The 17,994-nt window shown below is 41.6% G+C and overlaps 1 protein-coding gene across 2 annotated transcripts; it reads right to left on the bottom strand.

The window, feature by feature from the left end:
* Nucleotides 1-3,287: 3,287 nt before the first annotated feature.
* PAK1IP1 (PAK1 interacting protein 1) lies at nucleotides 3,288-17,963 on the bottom strand. 2 transcript variants are annotated; one of them, XM_010357157.2, is made up of 10 exons: nucleotides 17,588-17,963; nucleotides 14,811-14,973; nucleotides 10,070-10,190; nucleotides 9,920-9,994; nucleotides 9,109-9,161; nucleotides 7,645-7,790; nucleotides 7,453-7,550; nucleotides 4,811-4,910; nucleotides 3,953-4,076; nucleotides 3,288-3,797 (listed from the first exon to the last, which is right to left on the bottom strand). In XM_010357157.2, the coding sequence occupies exons 1-10, from the start codon at nucleotides 17,669-17,671 to the stop codon at nucleotides 3,583-3,585; spliced, it is 1,179 nt and encodes a 392-aa protein (XP_010355459.1). In that variant the 5' UTR covers nucleotides 17,672-17,963; the 3' UTR covers nucleotides 3,288-3,582. The 2 variants fall into 2 exon arrangements, with proteins under 2 accessions (XP_010355459.1, XP_030785277.1); XM_030929417.1 differs by having other exon boundaries at nucleotides 14,811-14,976; nucleotides 17,588-17,933.
* Between the last annotated feature and the right edge of the window lie 31 nt (nucleotides 17,964-17,994).

Below are 17,994 nucleotides of genomic sequence, written 5' to 3' on the forward strand. Positions count from 1 at the left end.
GCAAGACTCCATCTCAAAAAAAAAAAAAAAAAAAAAATCACTTGTAATTCCCCTGCCCCAATGACTTAGAAATAAATCGAACATGTGCAAGATTTGTATGTGAAAACTACACAACACTGATAAAAACAATCAAAGATCTGGCCGGGTGCAGTAGCTAACGCCTGTAATCCCAGCACTTTGGGAAGCCAAGGCGGGTGGATCACTTGAGGTCAGGAGTTCGAGACCAGCCTGGCCAACATGGCAAAACTCCGTCTCTTCTATAAATACAAAAATTAGCCGGGTGTGGTGGGGTGTGCCTATAATCCCAGGTACTCGGGAGGCCGAGGCAGGAGAATTGCGTGAATCCAGGAGGCAATAGTTGCAGTGAGCTGAGGTTGCAAAATTGCACTCCAGCCTGGGTGACAAGAGCAAAACTGTCTCAAAAAAAAAAAAAAAAATCAAAGATCTGTACAGCCATGTGCTGCATAATGACATTTTGGTCAACAACGGATCACACATACAATGGTGGTCCCACAAGATTATGACTATACCGTATGGCCTAGGTATGCAGCAGGCTCTACCATCCAGGTTTGTGGAAGTACACCCTATGATATTTACACAAAATTAAATCACCTAATGAGGCATTTCTCAGAATGTATTCCTGTCATTAAGTGACACATGACTGTACTCTTTTCTTTGTAGAGAAGGATAGAATTATCCTAAATTTTATATGGAAAGGCAAAGGAACTAGAATAGTGAAAATAATTTTGAAAAAGAGAAAAGGGGAAGAATCCTTCTACTCAAATTCAAAGCTTACTATATAGCTGCAGTAATCAACACTGCGTGGTACTGGCAAAAAGATGAACAGAGATCAACTAGAACACAATAGAGAGCCCAGTAATAGACCCACACTAATACGCTCAATTGAATTCTGGCAAAGATACAACAGTATTTCAATAGAGGAAGAACAGTCTTTTCAACAAGGTGCTATAGCAAGTTGATATCCATAGCCAAAAAAAATAAACTTGGAATTAAACCTCACCCTTTATACACTCAAAATGGATCACATACTAAATGTAAAATGTAAAACTCCACAAAACCTTTAAAAAATATATAGAACCTCTTCAGGATCTAAGGCTAGACAAAGGTCTCTTGGACTTCACACCAAAAGCATGATCCATGGAAGGAAAAATTGATGAACTGGATTTCAACAAAATAAAAAAATTGAGCTCTGCAAAAGGCCGTTAGGATAAAAACACAAGCTACAGACTAGGCAAAAATACTTGCAAACCACCTATCGGACAAAGGTTGAGTTTCTACAACATATAAAGAACTCTTGGCCAGGTGCTGTGGCTCACACCTGTAATCCCAGCACTTTGGGAGGCCGAGGAGGGTGGATCACTACAGATCAGGAGTTCAAGACCAGCCTGGCTAACATGATAAAACCCCACCTCTACTAAAAATACAAAAATTAGCTGGGTATGGTGGCATGCACCTGTAATCTCAGCTACTCAAGAGGCTGGGGCAGGAGAATCGCTTGAAGCTGGGAGGCGGAGGTTGCAGTAAGCCAAGATCACGCCACTGCACTCCAACCTGGGTGGGTGACACAGCGAGACACCATTTCAAAAAAAAAAAAAGAACTCTCAGAATTCAACAGCAAAAAAGAAAGATTATTAACATCATTAGCTATCAGAGCAATGTAAGTTATAACCACAGTAAGGTATCACTACACTCTTACCAGAATGGCTAAGACTAACATCAAATGCTGGAAAGATGCAGAGAAACTATCAGTCAAACATTACTGGCAGAAATGTAAAATCATACAGCTATTCTGGAAAACTTTGGAATTCCTGGGCATTTATCCAAGAGAAATGAAGACTCCTGTTCACATAAAAACCTGCACACAAATATTTACAGCAACTTTATTTAGATACCTAACAAGAGGAAACATTCCTGACGTCCTTCTACAGGTGTTTACTATGGTACCTCTATACAGACACCCCACTCAGTACTAAAAACAGAACTGTTAATGCAACAACCTGGATCAATGCCCACATTATGCTGAGTGAAAAGCCAATCCCAAAAGGAAGTATAATCCAATCATAATTTTGGCAAAATTACAGAGATGGAGAACAGACCACTGGTACCAGAGGTTACGAAGGTGGGAGTAGCTATACCCACACAAGAGGAAACTGAGTATGGCTTGTAAGGACAAATGGGATCATTGTGATAGAAATGTTCTGTATCTTGATCTTATCATTTCTATTTTATCTTGGCTTGGTTGTGATATTGCCCTTGTTTTGCAAGATGTTATCATCGGGAAAACCGGGTGGAATCTCTCTGTTATTTCTTACAAGTATATATTTCTTACAATGACCTCAAAATTTTTAAGTTGAATTGACAAAACAAAGTCAATGACTTACATTTATGGTAATAGCTTATGAAATAAGCTAACAAAGGAGTAGACTGATGTTAAGACACACAATTTGGTTCATTTCCTGGACAATTTATTCCTATGGAGTGGTAATTCCAGTGCCTGTTCTTATTCTGCCTAATCACAAGTGATTTTCCTGATGGCCTCAGGTATCTAGTATCTGCCTGGCTAATTCAAACCTATGGATCCCCAATAATGTCTTTTTCTTTTTTAAGACAGGGTCTGGCTCCATCGCCCATGCTGGAGTAGAGTGGTGCAATCTCAGCTCACCGGAACTTCCACATCCTGGGCTCAAGCCATCCTTCCCACCTCCGCCTCATGAGTAGCTGGGAGCATGTTACCACACCAGTTGATTTTTTGGGAGAGACAGGTTCTCCCTATGTTGCCCATGCTGGTCTCAAACTCCTTGGCTCAAGCTACCAGCTACTTGGGAGGCTGAGGTAGGAAAATCGCTTGAACCTGGGAGACAGAGGTTGCAGTGAGCTGAGATTGTGCCACAGTACTCCAGCCTGGGCAACAGAGTGGGACTCCACCTCAAAAAAAAAAAAGAAAAAAAGATCATTTTCCCATCCTTATTTTGTACATCAACTGCTTGGAAGCAAAGTAGTTTCAAGAAGTCTGGCAATCTCTCTATCATCTTAGGTACGCGGTCCTACATTTAAGCATATGTTTGTTTCATACATATATATCTTATATATGTATAATCTTTTAAGTTTGTCCTGTTGGTATGAAAATCTAAAATTACTACTTACCATTTGAAGAAGCCAAAGGCAGTTCTTAAATTCTTCCCCATTTAGGAGAAAATTTTGAACAATGACTCCTTCATCCAAATCTGATAAAGAATGTGTTCAATATTTTATATTATTTTACAGTATATTTTGAGAAAGATCTTTATTTGCTTTGTACAAAAATTGCATGACACATTAACATATATCAACATGATACATAATTCATAAAACACTGTCTGCCAAAAGTAATTTTACCACTGTTTTTAAAAAAAAAAAAAAAAAAAAAAAAAAAAACCCCATCTAAAAGTCGTTTTTTAATATGTGTACTTTCTCCAAAGGAAGAAATTTCTTGCTTTTACTCAGGGGAAAAAAAAGAAAATTAATGTACATTTGAGTAGAATAATTTCATCTAAAAGAGTTCTTTCAGGAGACATCTGGGATTCACTGCATTATTTTTATTTTCTTCTTTTTCCTCTTCTTTTCCAACATTTCTACCATTTTCCTCTTCTTGGTTGATACCAGGCCACTTTCTTTTGTTGCTTTCTTACTGTCACTTGCTAAACTGCGTTTCTTTGTGTTAGGTTTTGACTGCTTTTCATCTTTGTGCACTGTGTCACCAGGCTCCTTTTTGCCAATTTTGGACTGTTCTTTACTTACTACAACACAAAAGAGAGTGCTTTTAGACTGTTTTCCCCTTTGAATGAAATAAACACAGGCTGTCAATAAAGTGAAATTATCTGGATCTCCTCCACTTCTACAATTTAAGAGAGAACAGATTATTCAAAATGTCAACACAATCAAAATCGATTACCAGGAGAAGGCTCTGCTGCTGGAGGAAAGCTTTCTTTCATGTCTGGCACTTTGTCTAGCCACACTCCAAGACACGTCAGCCTGGCTTTAGTGTTTACTTCACAGAGTAAAGATGGGGGAACTTTCTAAACAGAAGAAACAAACATTCATAATGTGCATTTTCAAGAATTTCTTTTTCCATAATCAAGTTACCTTAATTTAAAACTTCCTGTATTTTCTTGAATACAAAATATGATATTCAGAAGCAACATATAATGTTCACTCATGGTTAGTTTGACTATGTTATTCACAGAGCCAATTTCTAAGAAGTATTCAGAATTTGAAAATTCTAAAGAAAGGAATCAGGTCTTATTTCCAGGGCTGAACAAAGAACCTTGGAAAAAGAGACATTCAACAAACCATATTCACAGAATGTGTTTATGAGAGAATAAAGAATAAACCAAGAGAGACTGTAAGGAGACTACAGGAGGGAATTTCATTTTCCAAACTGTCTGGTTCAAATGGTTTGTTAATTTCATAATTGATCAGGAGCTTCCAAATTATTTTAGCAATGGCAGTATTTTTACCTAAGAGCTTCCAGAGAACTCCAATATTCAAGAGAGAGGAAAGTAGAGCTTCTCTGACTAGAAAGAGCAGTGCGAGTTCTGGGAAACCGCCAGCTCACACTCAGAAATGACAACCATCAAGGCAGCTCCATGGGAACCTTAATTTTAAAACCATTAGTATCAATCATGCCTGGAAGAGATTTAGAAGTTTGTTTATTTAAAGACCTATGTCTCATGACCCTTAAAAAATATTCCACCTCACTTACGAGCAAGACTTGTATTAAAGTACATTTAGATTGAGTTAAGGCACTGACCTTATCCTGCTCAAGCTTCCACATTTTGATGAAACCATCACTCGATGCTGTAACAATAACATGTTGCTCTGGAATTTCAAAACTGAACATGTCCTTTATCCTAGGAGAGAAATAGTCACACCATAAAAGATCTTGTCCTCCAAAAAGTCTAATATTGTTAAAAACTACACACACAGACTAGTGCTTTCGCAATGTTTCAGGTATTTCCAAACTGCTCAATGAAAGGTGCCTTAAAACGTAACTATGCTTCGCATTCCCATTAATGAGATATATTCAGGCCCAAAATACAAGATAAAAGCAACTGCCAACTATATATCTGAAGGAAAAGTTGAAAAGATAACAGATAACTATAATCAGGTTATTACAAAGGAACTAAAGATGAGAAAAACAAAGCCCATCACCGCAAGAAACTCCAAGTTCAGTAAGGAGAGAAAAGACAACAGAAATGACGAATCAAGGCCTCTCCCACACACCCATTTCCCTCATCTCCAGTCCTACCACTGTTAGTCTAAGCTGCTATTATTTTTCCTCTGGATTACAGAAGTAGCCTAATTGGCCTTTCTGCTTCTATTTTGCCCCTTAACAATTTTTTTTTTTTTTTTTTTAAGACGGAGTCTTGCTCTGTCACCCAGGCTGGAGTGCAGTGGCGGGATCTCAACTCACGACAACCTCCGCCTCCTGGATTCAAGCGATTCTCCTGCCTCAGCCTCCTGAGTAGCTGGGATTACAGGTGTGTACCACCATGCCCAGCTAATTTTTGTATTTTTAGTAGAGACGGGGTTTCACCATGTTGGTCAGGCTGGTCTCAAACTCCTGACCTTGTAATCTGCCTGCCTCGGCCTCCCAAAGTGCTGGGATTATAGGCGTGAGCCACTGCACCCAGCCAACAATTTTTAAAAATGTAAATCAAATCTTGTAACTTCCAGGCTTAAAACCCTACAAAACTGGGACCTACTTTAAAATAACATGGGAGAGGAGGAAGTGGCTAGGCATATAGATGAAGCAAGACTGGCCACACAGTGACAGTTGCTAAAGCTGGTGGTGGGTCTTAAGGGGTTAGCACCTTAAACTAGTCTAAATGCTTTTAAATTTTTCCATAGTAAGAAAAATTATGATGATTGTGGGCACCGTTTGGCTTCCACCATCCTCTCCTTGCTCATTCTCACCTAGTCACAGTTCTTCTATCTGCTCCTAAAATACACCAAGCTCTGTTCTCCCTCAGGGTCTTTGCACCTGTGCCTCTCTCTTCTTTTAAAAACTAGCTCCTTTTTCATTCCTAAGGTCTCACATCTTCTTCCCTCATCATCCTATCTAAACCAATTACCCTTGTTAATCTTTAATCACTCTACTTTTCTATTTCCATCCTGTCATGATCTGCTTGTTTATAATCTGTTGCCTCCTTACAATATAAAAGCCATGAGAGCACAAGCTCCCGTCTTTTCTGTTCATCATTAAATACCTCGTGTAGTATTTCATAATGATGCTCAATGAATACTTGTTAAATAAATGAATGGTCAAATATCTTAAGTGTTACTAGTACATCTGGAATGGGCGACCTTGAAGAATATGTTTACTTCCCAATATAGGAGAAGAGTAAGGCCTTTATACTACTGACTGCAGTACTCTTACAGACTTCTTAAAACTTAACTACTGTTTAAGAAATAAGAACTAAGATTCATTTGAGACATAGAACATGCAAAGGGAGCACATTAAATTCTAACTCTGTATATTAGATCACCTTTTTCAAAATTACTGGAAAAAGCAGGGATATAAGAGTCAGATAAAACCAGGTTCAGCTCTCAGCTCCATTACCTAAGAGTGGGGTAATATTGGCCAAGCCACTTAACTACTTACTTTGGGACTATCCACCCACTAGAAATAGAGAAAGCATTAAAAGTTAATAAAAACTGGCACAAAATAGGAACTCAATAACGTCAATTCACTTCTCCTGCAGGAAAAAAAAAATCACATGGAAAAGGGGAAGAAGTAGGCAAAGGGAATTACATAAAAGGACAAAAGTAGATGGGAACAAAGCTCAAGACTGTTTAGTCTTTTATTTGTTCAAATATGCTTGATTTCAGGCTCCAAGTCTAACAGACATTTAAAAAATATCTTGTGCAAATGAGAGTCCTGAAAACAATTTCATCACTTTTGCATTATTATTATTATTTTTGAGACGGAGTCTCACTCTGTCACCAGGCTGGAGTGCAGGGGTGCGATCTTGGCTCACTGCAACCTCCGCCTCCAGGGTTCAAGCGATTCTCCTGCCTCTCCCTCTCGAGTAACTGGGACTACAAGGACGTAACACCACATCAATTATTTTATTTTTAATAGAGATGGGTTTCACCATGTTGGCCAGGATGGTCTCGATCTCTTCACCTCCTGATCCGCCTGCCTCCGCCTCCCAAAGTGTTGGGATTACAGGTGTGAGCTACTGCGCCCGGCCCACTTTTGCATTATTAAAGGCCAGGAAGATAACATTTTCCCATCTTATTAGACTCCAGATACCATATACTGTATATGTAGAGATGTCTGATTATTTCTGCAGTTGTCAATAAAAACATATAACCTGGTTTATGAAACTACTGCATATATACCATTTACTAAGACTAGACATATACACCAGAGATTAGTAAAAATACCTGTTTTCATGAGCTTTAAATTCACAGAGGCACACTAGCGAATCACAGTCAAAAAACCTTATAACTTCTTCATCTCCAGCCACTGCAAGGACAGACTCCTGAGAGAGAGGAAAAAGAGTAATAACATCCAGAATGTCATCAACAGTTCCAACCATCACCACCAACTTTCGTCACTGATTTCTGATTACTTACTGAAAGAAATTTAACAGAGGAAATTCTCTTTTGATTTGTGATGGTGCCACTCATGGATGCAGTGTCAAGCTGATAGATGTCTATTTTATTCTGTATGATAACTACATATTGCTCTCCACTTGGGGACCACTCTACTATGTGAGCATCTATAGGTGGAAAAAAATGAAGTTTACTTATTTTGTAAATAAAACATAAATGATCATAGCAATAATAAAAATAGAAAATATTTATACTGTGTATTTTCAAATTTATTATCCTAGTTCATCTTCATAACACATTTTACAAGTTAAGTTTTTTAGAAAACAATCTAGGTTCAAAAAGTCAAACCTTGGCCAGGTGCAGTGGCTCAAACCTGTAATGCCAGCACTTTGGGAAGCCAAGGTGGGCGGATCACTTAAGGCCAGGAGTTTGAGACCAGCCTGGCCAACATGGCAAAACCCCATCTCTACCAAAAAATACAAAAGATTAGCCAAGCATTGTGGCACGCGTCTGTAATCCCAGTTACTCGGGAGGGTGAGACAGGAGAATCACTTGAACTCAGAAGGCAGAGGCTGTAGTGAGCTGAGATAGCACCACTGCACTCCAGCCTGGGTGACAGAGTGAGACTCTATCTCAAAAAATCAAATCAAAGGCAGGTGGCAGAGCCACAACAAGAATCTGGATCTGGCCGGGCGCGGTGGCTCAAGCCTGTAATCCCAGCACTTTGGGAGGCCGAGACTGGCGGATCACGAGGTCAGGAGATCGAGACCATCCTGGCTAATACGCTGAAACCCCGTCTCTACTAAAAAATACAAAAAAACTAGCCGGGCGACGAGGCGGGCGCCTGTAGTCCCAGCTACTCGGGAGGCTGAGACAGGAGAATGGCGTGAACCCGGGAGGCGGAGCTTGCAGTGAGCTGAGAGCCGGCCACAGCACTCCAGCCTGGGCGGCAGAGCAAGACTCCGTCTCAAAAAAAAAAAAAAAAAAGAATCTGGATCTAAAATGGGAAAAGAAAGAAACCCAAAGCATTTGCTCGGAGGTAACCACCACCATGCAGAGAAATAAATATGTAACATACACACACGTAAAAATGTGTTTCTATATTCATATTCCATAAGTCACTGTAAAACATACAGGTTGAGTATCCCTTATCCAAAACACCTGGGACCAGAACTGTTTTGGATTTTGTAGTATCTGCATACATACAATGAAATATCTCGAGGATAAAACCCACGAAACTCATGTTGCAAGTCTACACATGAAATTCATCTACGTTTCATATACATCTAGCCTGAAGGTACTTTTACAAAATATTTTAAATAATTTTGTGCATGAAACAAAGTTCTGATGTGACCCATCATGAGGTTAGGTGTTGAATTTTCTACTTGAGGCATCGCATCAGTGCTCAAAAAGTTTCAGATTTTGGAGCATTTCAGATTTCCAGATTAGGAATGCTCAACCTGTATTTCAAACAAAAATACTCACTTTGCTTTATATTTTTTATGAATGCTGATCTTCCTTCTACAAGATTCCACGTTCTGCAAAACAGGAAGCTTACTTATGGTGTGATCACCAACTACCTTTTACTAAGTGTAAAAGAACAAGCATAATGAAGGCTTACTCACGTGACAATTTTAGTAAACATTGACTATTTAAAAGACCTGCTATCTTTCTTACAGCAACATTTTGAAATATTATGAGACAGCAATAAGACTTGCTCTATTCTCATATCCCTTTAACATGCCGTATCTATTGTATTTTCAAAAGGTTTCCCTTTCTAAAATCTTCAATTCACAGCTATGATGACTGCAGCATAGCTGCATGTTTGAAAATAGTTTTTCATTTTTATCCTACCACTGTGAAAAAGTTCACCAGCTTTTGACATTTCCCTTGTATCACAGTATTTTTAAATGGTGGAGAGCTGTAGTAAAAGATACACCTTAGAAAAATGCTCTTGAGCCGGGCGCGGTGGCTCAAGCCTGTAATCCCAGCACTTTGGGAGGCCGAGACGGGCGGATCACGAGGTCAGGAGATCGAGACCATCCTGGCTAACACGGTGAAACCCCGTCTCTACTAAAAAAACACAAAAAACTAGCCGGGCGAGATGGCGGGCGCCTGTAGTCCCAGCTAATCGGGAGGCTGAGGCAGGAGAATGGCTTAAACCCGGGAGGCGGAGCTTGCAGTGAGCTGAGATCCGGCCACAGCACTCCAGCCCGGGCGACAGAGCGAGACTCCGTCTCAAAAAAAAAAAAAAAAAAAAAAAAAAGAAAAATGCTCTTGAGCATTAATGACTTACCTTAATGTCTTATCTGTACCAACCGAGAGAGCCAACTTGCCAGATGGGTGAATAGAAAGGAAGGTCACCTGTCCTCTATAATGAAACCAACAGTTAGTCCCCAACTTGACTGGCACATCGAGAATGCCAAAGGGAAAGAGCCCAACTCACTTGTGAGCTTTAATTGACTTCAGGCATTCCCATTTCTTTGCATCCCAGATACAGATGAGTCCATCTTCCGCTCCACTGATTAAATGCCTGTTGCCATAGAATTTCAGGCAAGTTATTGTACCTATGGAAAAACCAATATAGGCAAAAATAATATTCATTTTAAATGCAAACTCCATTTCTGATTTGAAGGCTATGCTATGCTAAGTAAAACACTCAGTATCTTTTTTTTTTTTTTTTTTGAGGCAGGGTTTCACTCTTGTTACCCAGGCTGAAGTGCTATAGCACAATCTTATCCCACTGCAACCTCTGCCTCCTAGGTTCAAGCAATCTTCCCACCTCAACCTCCTGAGTAACTGGGACTACAGGTGCACATCAATACACCTAGCTAATTTTTGTGTTTTTTGTAGACCCAGGGTTTCACCATGCCATGTTGCCCAGGTTGGTCTTGAACTCCTGGGACCAAGCGATCTGCCCACCTCAGCCTCCCAAAGTGCTGGGATTACAGGGGTGAGCCACTGTGCCTGGCCTCAGTGTCTTAGTATTACTAAAATATACCTTAAATTTTTTCATATAAGTACAGTTGTTCAAATCTATGCAAATATTTTCAGCAGAGTATCTCCAGTTTAGATACACATTTGAACAAATCAGTTCACGTCCTTGCTTTACCTCTTCAAATTATAAATTTAGAAGGTGGCTGGCTAGGAAAGTTTGAGCAGAAGTAAACAAAACTAACCAGCTAACAAGCTAATCTGGGGAACAAACCAGCTGTACTGCCACATGACTTCCACTTTCTAAACAGTGAATGAGCTACCCAATCAGCCACAATCCAATCATTATCACTCAGACCTGTTTTGATCCATTTCCACACATTTCGCATTCATTTCTTCATATTTTCCTCTCGTTATTATCCTATTTCTCACTTTGGAAAGTTTGCTTTCCCATATCTGCTTCCCTAGAAAAAAACTTACTATTAGCAACTCTCTAAAATAGGATATATGCACCCATGACAAGGAATGAGCTCATATCCTTTGCAGGGATGTGGATGCAGTTGGAAGCCATGATCCTCAGCAAACTAATGCAGGAAGAGAAAACCAAACATTGGCTGGGCAATGTGGCTCATGCCTGTAATCCCAGAACTTCGGGAGGCCAAGGCAGGCAGATCACCTGAGGTCAGGAGTTGAAGACCAGTCTGGCCAACACGGCGAAAACATGTCTCTACTGAAAATAGAAAAATTAGCTAGATGTGGTGGTGTGTGCCTGTAGTCCCAGCTACTCAGGAGGCTGAGGCACAAGAATCGCTTGAACCCGGGAGATGGAGGTTGCAGTGAGCCGAGATCACACCACTGCACTCGAGCCTGGGTGACAGAGCAAGACTCCATCTCAAAAAAAAAAAAAAAAGAAAAGGAAGAAAGAAAAAGAAAAGAAAGAAAACCAAACCAAATGCCGCATGTTCTCACACAGGGGACGAACAGGACACACTGGGGCCTGTGGCAGCGGAAGGGTTGGGGGAAAGAGAACATTAGAAAGAATAGCTAATGGACGCTGGGTGATGGGATGATCTGTACAGCAAACCAACGTGGGACGTTTACCTGTCTAACAAACCTGCACATCCTGCATGTATACCCCTAAACTTAAAATAAAAGTTGAAGGAAAAACAGAAAAGAATTAAAAAAGGAAAAAAAAAAGATTTATACGAGAAACAGAAGAAACTAAGAGCCCTACTTCATTCACCCCCAGTCTCAACTCCTTTTACGTAATTCCTTTTCTTATTGTTGTACTCTTGTACTAATGGGTTTGGGCAGGTCAAATTTAGAGAGAAGACTTCTTTGTATGAACCAGGACTAGGAGATAGAGAAAAAAAGAATGTATATTTGAATCATTCAAAGCACAGCTTCTGATGAAGAGCAAGACAGCTGTCAAAGCAGCAATGGACAGTCTGCCACGGTCTGAAAGTGTCCCCCGAAATTCATCTGCTGAAACTTAGTTGCCAATGTGATAGTTTAAGAGGTGATGGTGACTAAGTCACGAGGGCAAGCCCCAAGGAACGGGATTAGAGGACTGCGACCTTCTGAAAGTTTTTTTTGGCTGGGCGCGGTGGTTCACGTCTGTAATCTCAGCACTTTGGGAGGCTGAGGCGGGTGGATCACTTCAGGTCGAGTTCAAAACCAGCTTGGCCAACATGGTAAGACCCCCGTCTCTACTGAAAACACAAAAATTAGTTGGGTGTGGTGACAGGTGCCTATAATCCAAGCTACCTGGGAGGCTCAGACAGGAGAATCGCTTAAACCCAGGAGGCAGAAGTTGCAGTGAGCCAAGATCGCGCCACTGCACTACAGCCTGGGTGACAAAGCGAGACCCCGCCCCCCGCTCCCCAAAAGTTTTTTTTGTTTGTTTGCTTTTTTAAAACTGGCTCCAACTCTCAAGCTTGAACTTACAAAATTGTGTAGGGAGTTGCTTTGCCCTTCCACCATATGAGGACACAACAACAGAGCGCCAGTCCTTATGAGACATGAAAATCTGCTGGTGCCTTAGTCTTAGACTTCCCAGCCTCTACAACTGTGAGAAATAAATCTCTATTATTGATAAATTATTCACTCTAAGGTATTTCGTTATAGCAGTCTGAATAAACTAAGGGAATCTAATAGAAGGAAGCCATTTATGGCTGCAAATTTACTGCTGGAAACCAACGCCTGGTGTGGATCCTCTGAAATACATGTAAGATTGGGTAGGAAAAGGGTACCTATTTTATCTGCCTTTCTTTGCAGAAAACCTACTTTCTTAGCTGAGTTACTCCTCATTCTCTGTCCCCTGGGAAAATGCAATAAAATCAGCATAAAATGTTTGGTACTGAAGAAAAAAATTTACCTGTTCAGTCTTTCTCTCCCTTGATTGTGCCACTATCCTGGGTAACTTGACCACCAGGGTGGAAAACCAAACCACAAGCTGGGCATTGTAGTACTACTTCTTGACTTCAACTCCAGTGACCTTTGCCTCCCCTGCATTTCAGTCCCCTATACCCACAGGCTGGGCGTCGTTACCACATAGAGCTGTTCCACGGTATAACACTTGACCTCTAGGAACCTATTTGTTGACCACAATCTCACATCTTCCCATCCCTTTCACGCCTTCCTGCACTCACACTCCACCTGCTTTTGTATTTCAGAGATCTCCAGGCCCTTGACAACACTTTTCTTTTTTTTGAGACAGAGTCTTGTTCTGTCACCTAGGCTGGAGGGCAGTAGCACAATCTCGGCTCACAGCAACCTCCGCCTCCCCGGGTTCAAGCGATTCTCCTGCCTCAGCCTCCCGAGTAGCTGGGACTACAGGTGTGTGCCACCACGCGTAGCTAAGGTTTTGTATTTTTAGTAGAGACGGGGTTTCTCCATGTTAGCCAGGATGGTCTCAATCTCCTGACCTCGTGCTCAGCCCACCTCAGCCTCCCAAAGTGCTGGGATAAAGGCGTGAGCCACCACGCCTGGCCTGTGACAACACATTTGCTCTATGCTGACAACCTAATCCACTCCTTCACCAAAATTCTTAATTCCTTTGTAACTCAATCCTTCTACCGCACACACCAAGTAACCTTCCCCTCTCTAGGGAAATGTCTGTGGCTTATTACTGAAGAAACTCAGAAAATCTTGCGAACTGATGTTACTCAATCTGTAGCTGCCAATTCCAATGGCGCAGGCCTTCATCAGTCCTTCTGTTGGGGTTCTCAGTCAGCATCCCTCCTACACAAACTGGCAGTACTTTCCTCAAGCCCACGTCATTCATTCGCTAGCTTGCCCTCTCCCTCCCTCCCAATTCAGTCTCTACCTGGCTCTCTCAAGGACTCCAGGTTCTGGTCCCATCTACTTCTCCAGCCACTCAAACTCCCAGTTTAACCTTCTCATAATCCGGAACTGCTTACAGTTCCCCATGAACACCAGCGGTCAAAAGCACGGGCTCCAGACCTAGGTGCAAGTTCTAGTTCCACTGTTTGAGACCTCAGGCAAGTCAAGTAACATCTTTGAAACTAGGTGTTCTCTTCTACTTTCTTGGCACACAGAAGGGTACTTAATATGCCCTCAATAAAGTTAGATATTGCTATGATGCTACTACCTGTGCTCCTCATACTGCCACCTCTGCCTGGAATGTCCTTTCTCCCTCTTTGCAAACTTTACCTGCCTAACAACTGACATTTCTCTTTTAAGATAATTCAGATGTCATTTTAAGGAAGGTTTCAGTGAAAACCTCACTGTGACTCCCTAACTCTCTGACTGGGTTAAATGCCTCCTTTCTGTCTCCCAATACAGACCAAAAGCCAACCCAGAGCAACAAACGATTTTTTTTTTTTTTTGAGACAGAGTCTCACTCTGTCGCCCAGGCTGGAGTGCAGTGGCGCGATCTCAGCTTACTGCAAGCTCTGCCTCCTGGGTTCAAACGATTCCCCTGCCTCAGCCTCCCAAGTAGCTGGGACTACAGGTGCGTGCCACCACACCTGGCTAATTTTTTTTGTATTTTAGTAGAGACAGGTCTGGTCTTGAGCTACCAAACTCAGGTGATCCACTCGCTCAGCCTCCCAAAGTGCTGGGATTACAGGTGTGAGCCACTGCACCCGGCTAAGAAATCATTTTTTAAAACATTCTTCTATCTTCTAGCACAGAATCTGCTATAAAGTAGACAAAACAAATTGTTCAACTGAAGTCAAATTGTAAAGAACACCTCCATGTTCTCATCTTAAGAGATACAATTTTCTTACCACTGTGATGCACTAGAGCCCCATGCTCTATCTTCTTTTTCATGTCATAAATGTGAATTGTTTCATCTTTACTCCCAGTGACCACAAAACGACTATTGACAGCTACTGCTGACAAGGAGGCAGTGTGAGCATGGTGAGTGAAGTCAGCCACAAGAGTCCATTGCTGCTGAAGATGAAAACATACAATTAATGCCACAGTCACACCACAGTTCTACCAACTATCCACTGGTAGTTTTCATGAATCATGGAACCATTTATCTGCTTCTGAAAAGATAAACTGTTCCACGATTCATGAAAACTATCAATGGATCCTATAAAGGGAAAAATGACATGTTAAACTACAAAATGACATGTAGTTTACACAAAGGACTTGAGACTTGATAAGGAAAGTAAAGCAAGGAGGTGGGCAGGCAACACTGGGTATCATCACTCTAGAACACAGTAATGGAGACTGGACAAGGGAAGACTTTTAGATCCTAAACAAAGCTTTAACTCTTTAATGTTGTTACTTTATATGTGAGACTTAATTTATTTTTTCAGATATTCAAATTTTTATTTGAATTTATTCTTTCAAATGATGAGTGCCTACTATGTGTCTGGCACTATTCCAAGCAGTTGATATATATAGCAGTGAACTGCGACTCTTCCACCTAAGCCTCCTGAGTAGCTGGGATTACAAGCACTAGCCATCATGCCCAGCTAATTTTGGTAGAGACGGGGTTTCACCACGTTGGTCAGGCTGGTCTTGAACTCCTGACCTCAGGTGATCCACCTTCCTCACCCTACCAAAGTGCTGGGATTCCATGGGTGAGCCACCGCACCCGGCCGACAAGTCTTATAAAGAAAACCCAACAGAGTAAAGGTATGTTTCCATGAGTACCAACATAAGCCCTAGAGAATCACCAATAATGAAATCTCAGGAACTCTGTGCTTATTGCCATGGGAAGTCTGACTGGATGAGTGCGAAGCACGACAGCAAAATACACACACACACTCCTTAAACTGAAGGAACTGCATCAGAAAGTATTTGCAAACCAAACCGAAAAAGAAAAAAAACCCATCAGACTTCTCTGAACATGTGTTACTGCAAACCGGGTCCTTAATAATTACAGCAACAGATACTCCTTCCATCATTTAAGACCAAGGGGGCCTCCTTCGAATCAAGCATTCTTGCAGGGCTGCTACAGCCTTACATCAAATAATAACCTTTTAAAATCCACATATTGCAGGTTATCTAGGCTGCTGCTTAGATTTAGTAGCAGTATAGTGTAATGGTTCAGAATTTCAAATGTCAGAGACCCTTGGGGGCTCCTGACACTTTGGGGTCAGCTCTGCCAATTATTATCTGTGTGCCTTCAGCAGTCACTTAACCTATCTAGGACCAACATTTTGGTTCCTCATCTGCAAAACGAGAATAACTGCATCCTCCTCAGAGGGTTGCTGTGAGGCCTACTGTGTGTCTGGAACAGAGTTAAGTAATTTCACTACAAAAAAAAAATTAGATAGTATCATCTTTGACTATTAAAAACACGTCACTTTTCAGCCAAAGACAAAGAGCAAATAACTGGAATAGGAAACAAAATAAACAAAAGCAATAGGTCAAGTGATATACTTCCAAATTTTCTGGATAATTAAAGACGGACGCCTTGACTTCATAAAGAAGTACTGTACTCAATAAAACGAGTTTCTAGAAAATGCTTAGAATTGGCCGGGCGCGGTGGCTCAAGCCTGTAATCCCAGCACTTTGGGAGGCCGAGACGGGTGGATCACGAGGTCAGGAGATCGAGACCATCCTGGCTAATACGGTGAAACCCCGTCTCTACTAAAAAATACAAAAAACTAGCCGGGCGACGAGGCGGGCGCCTGTAGTCCCAGCTACTCGGGAGGCTGAGACAGGAGAATAGCGTGAACCCGGGAGGCGGAGCTTGCAGTGAGCTGAGAGCCGGCCACTGCACTCCAGCCTGGGCGGCAGAGCAAGACTCCGTCTCAAAAAAAAAAAAAAAAAAAAAAAAAAAAAAAAAAAAAAAAGAAAATGCTTAGAATTGCTTCGAGAATAAAAGTGAGCTAGATGTTAGGAGGTCGGATTTCTAGTCGTGAGTATAGTCTCATCTACCTATTTGACTACTGGCAATTTATTTGACCTTTTATTTATTCACACATCTAGTAATATCATATTCTGCTGTAATTTCTCTCCATCTATGTGTCTCCTCATCTCCTCATCTATGTGTCTCCTCATCTCCTCATCTACGTGTCTCCGCCACCCCTTATGTAGGGAACGTGTCTAAGGCACGATCCATACCTCCAGCATCTTTGCATCTCCACCGCCCAGCTCGCCATAAGTTCCCAACAAATAACGAATTGGTATCGCTTTATCTATAAGGGATTTATCCTAATCTAGATTTAGTAATTTGTAAAATTCCAGGACAGAAATTCAGCAAAAGAGCGAGATCTTCTTTCATTAAATTCTGAATACTGTCAACTTATGGGATTGATCCTTAAATCCACAATCTACGACTCATTTGTCCATATGCAGAAATGCCGGTTTCTTCTGTGTCCCGTGGACCTTTTGTCTACTAGAAAAGGCAGATGTTGTCTCATTTTCATAAAATATCCATTCTACGTTTTCAAAGGTTAGCTTTTCTCTTAAGTCTCTTAGGTTTCATTCATCAAATTATCCAGTGAACAGCAGGCGCTCCAATGTTTACCTCTGCTGTGCAGGAACCAAACCCGACCTTCCCGGCCCTGCCTCGACTGTCTCTAGGTACGCGGTATCTCACCTCGTGGTCGCCGCACGCCTCGGACTCCGGGTGTACAGCGAACCCAAAGAGGACCTGCTCGTAGCAACCAGCGACCAGCTCCATTCAGCAGCGAACGTGCCTGTTCAGCCAGCCCGGCTCAGCCTGGAAGTGATAGAACCGGATGCCAAAAAAAAAAAAGGTCAGAGTCCTTTTTTGCATCAGCGCTCGAATTATACGTCAGGTTCCAGGGCTCCCTTTAAGTCGCCTGTAAACGTGGAAACACTTTCAGCGCGAGGAGGTCACATAGATTTCCCAAGAGGAGAATAAGTAAAGATGCCACATGAGAAGGTTCTCACTGCAAGAAGAAAAAAATCGGGGGCAAGCAGGCATATCTCAGGAAGGTGCGAGCTGGGCCTGAGGGGAGCGGGCGGGACTTCCTCTGCGAA

The sequence above is a fragment of the Rhinopithecus roxellana genome, chromosome 4, assembly GCF_007565055.1.
Source record: "Rhinopithecus roxellana isolate Shanxi Qingling chromosome 4, ASM756505v1, whole genome shotgun sequence".
Classification (NCBI taxonomy): domain Eukaryota; kingdom Metazoa; phylum Chordata; class Mammalia; order Primates; family Cercopithecidae; genus Rhinopithecus; species Rhinopithecus roxellana.

Bases quoted from the DNA above. Each gene is read 5' to 3' on its own strand.
- PAK1IP1 (XM_030929417.1), bottom strand. From the start codon at position 17,671: ATGGAGCTGGTCGCTGGTTGCTACGAGCAGGTCCTCTTTGGGTTCGCT. The intron at 10,191-14,810 runs GTAAGAAAATTG...GTTTTTCCATAG, and splicing joins GGCTCTAGTGCATCACAGTG to GTACAATAACTTGCCTGAAA. The intron at 9,162-9,919 runs GTAAGTCATTAA...CCTGTTTTGCAG, and splicing joins GGTACAGATAAGACATTAAG to AACGTGGAATCTTGTAGAAG.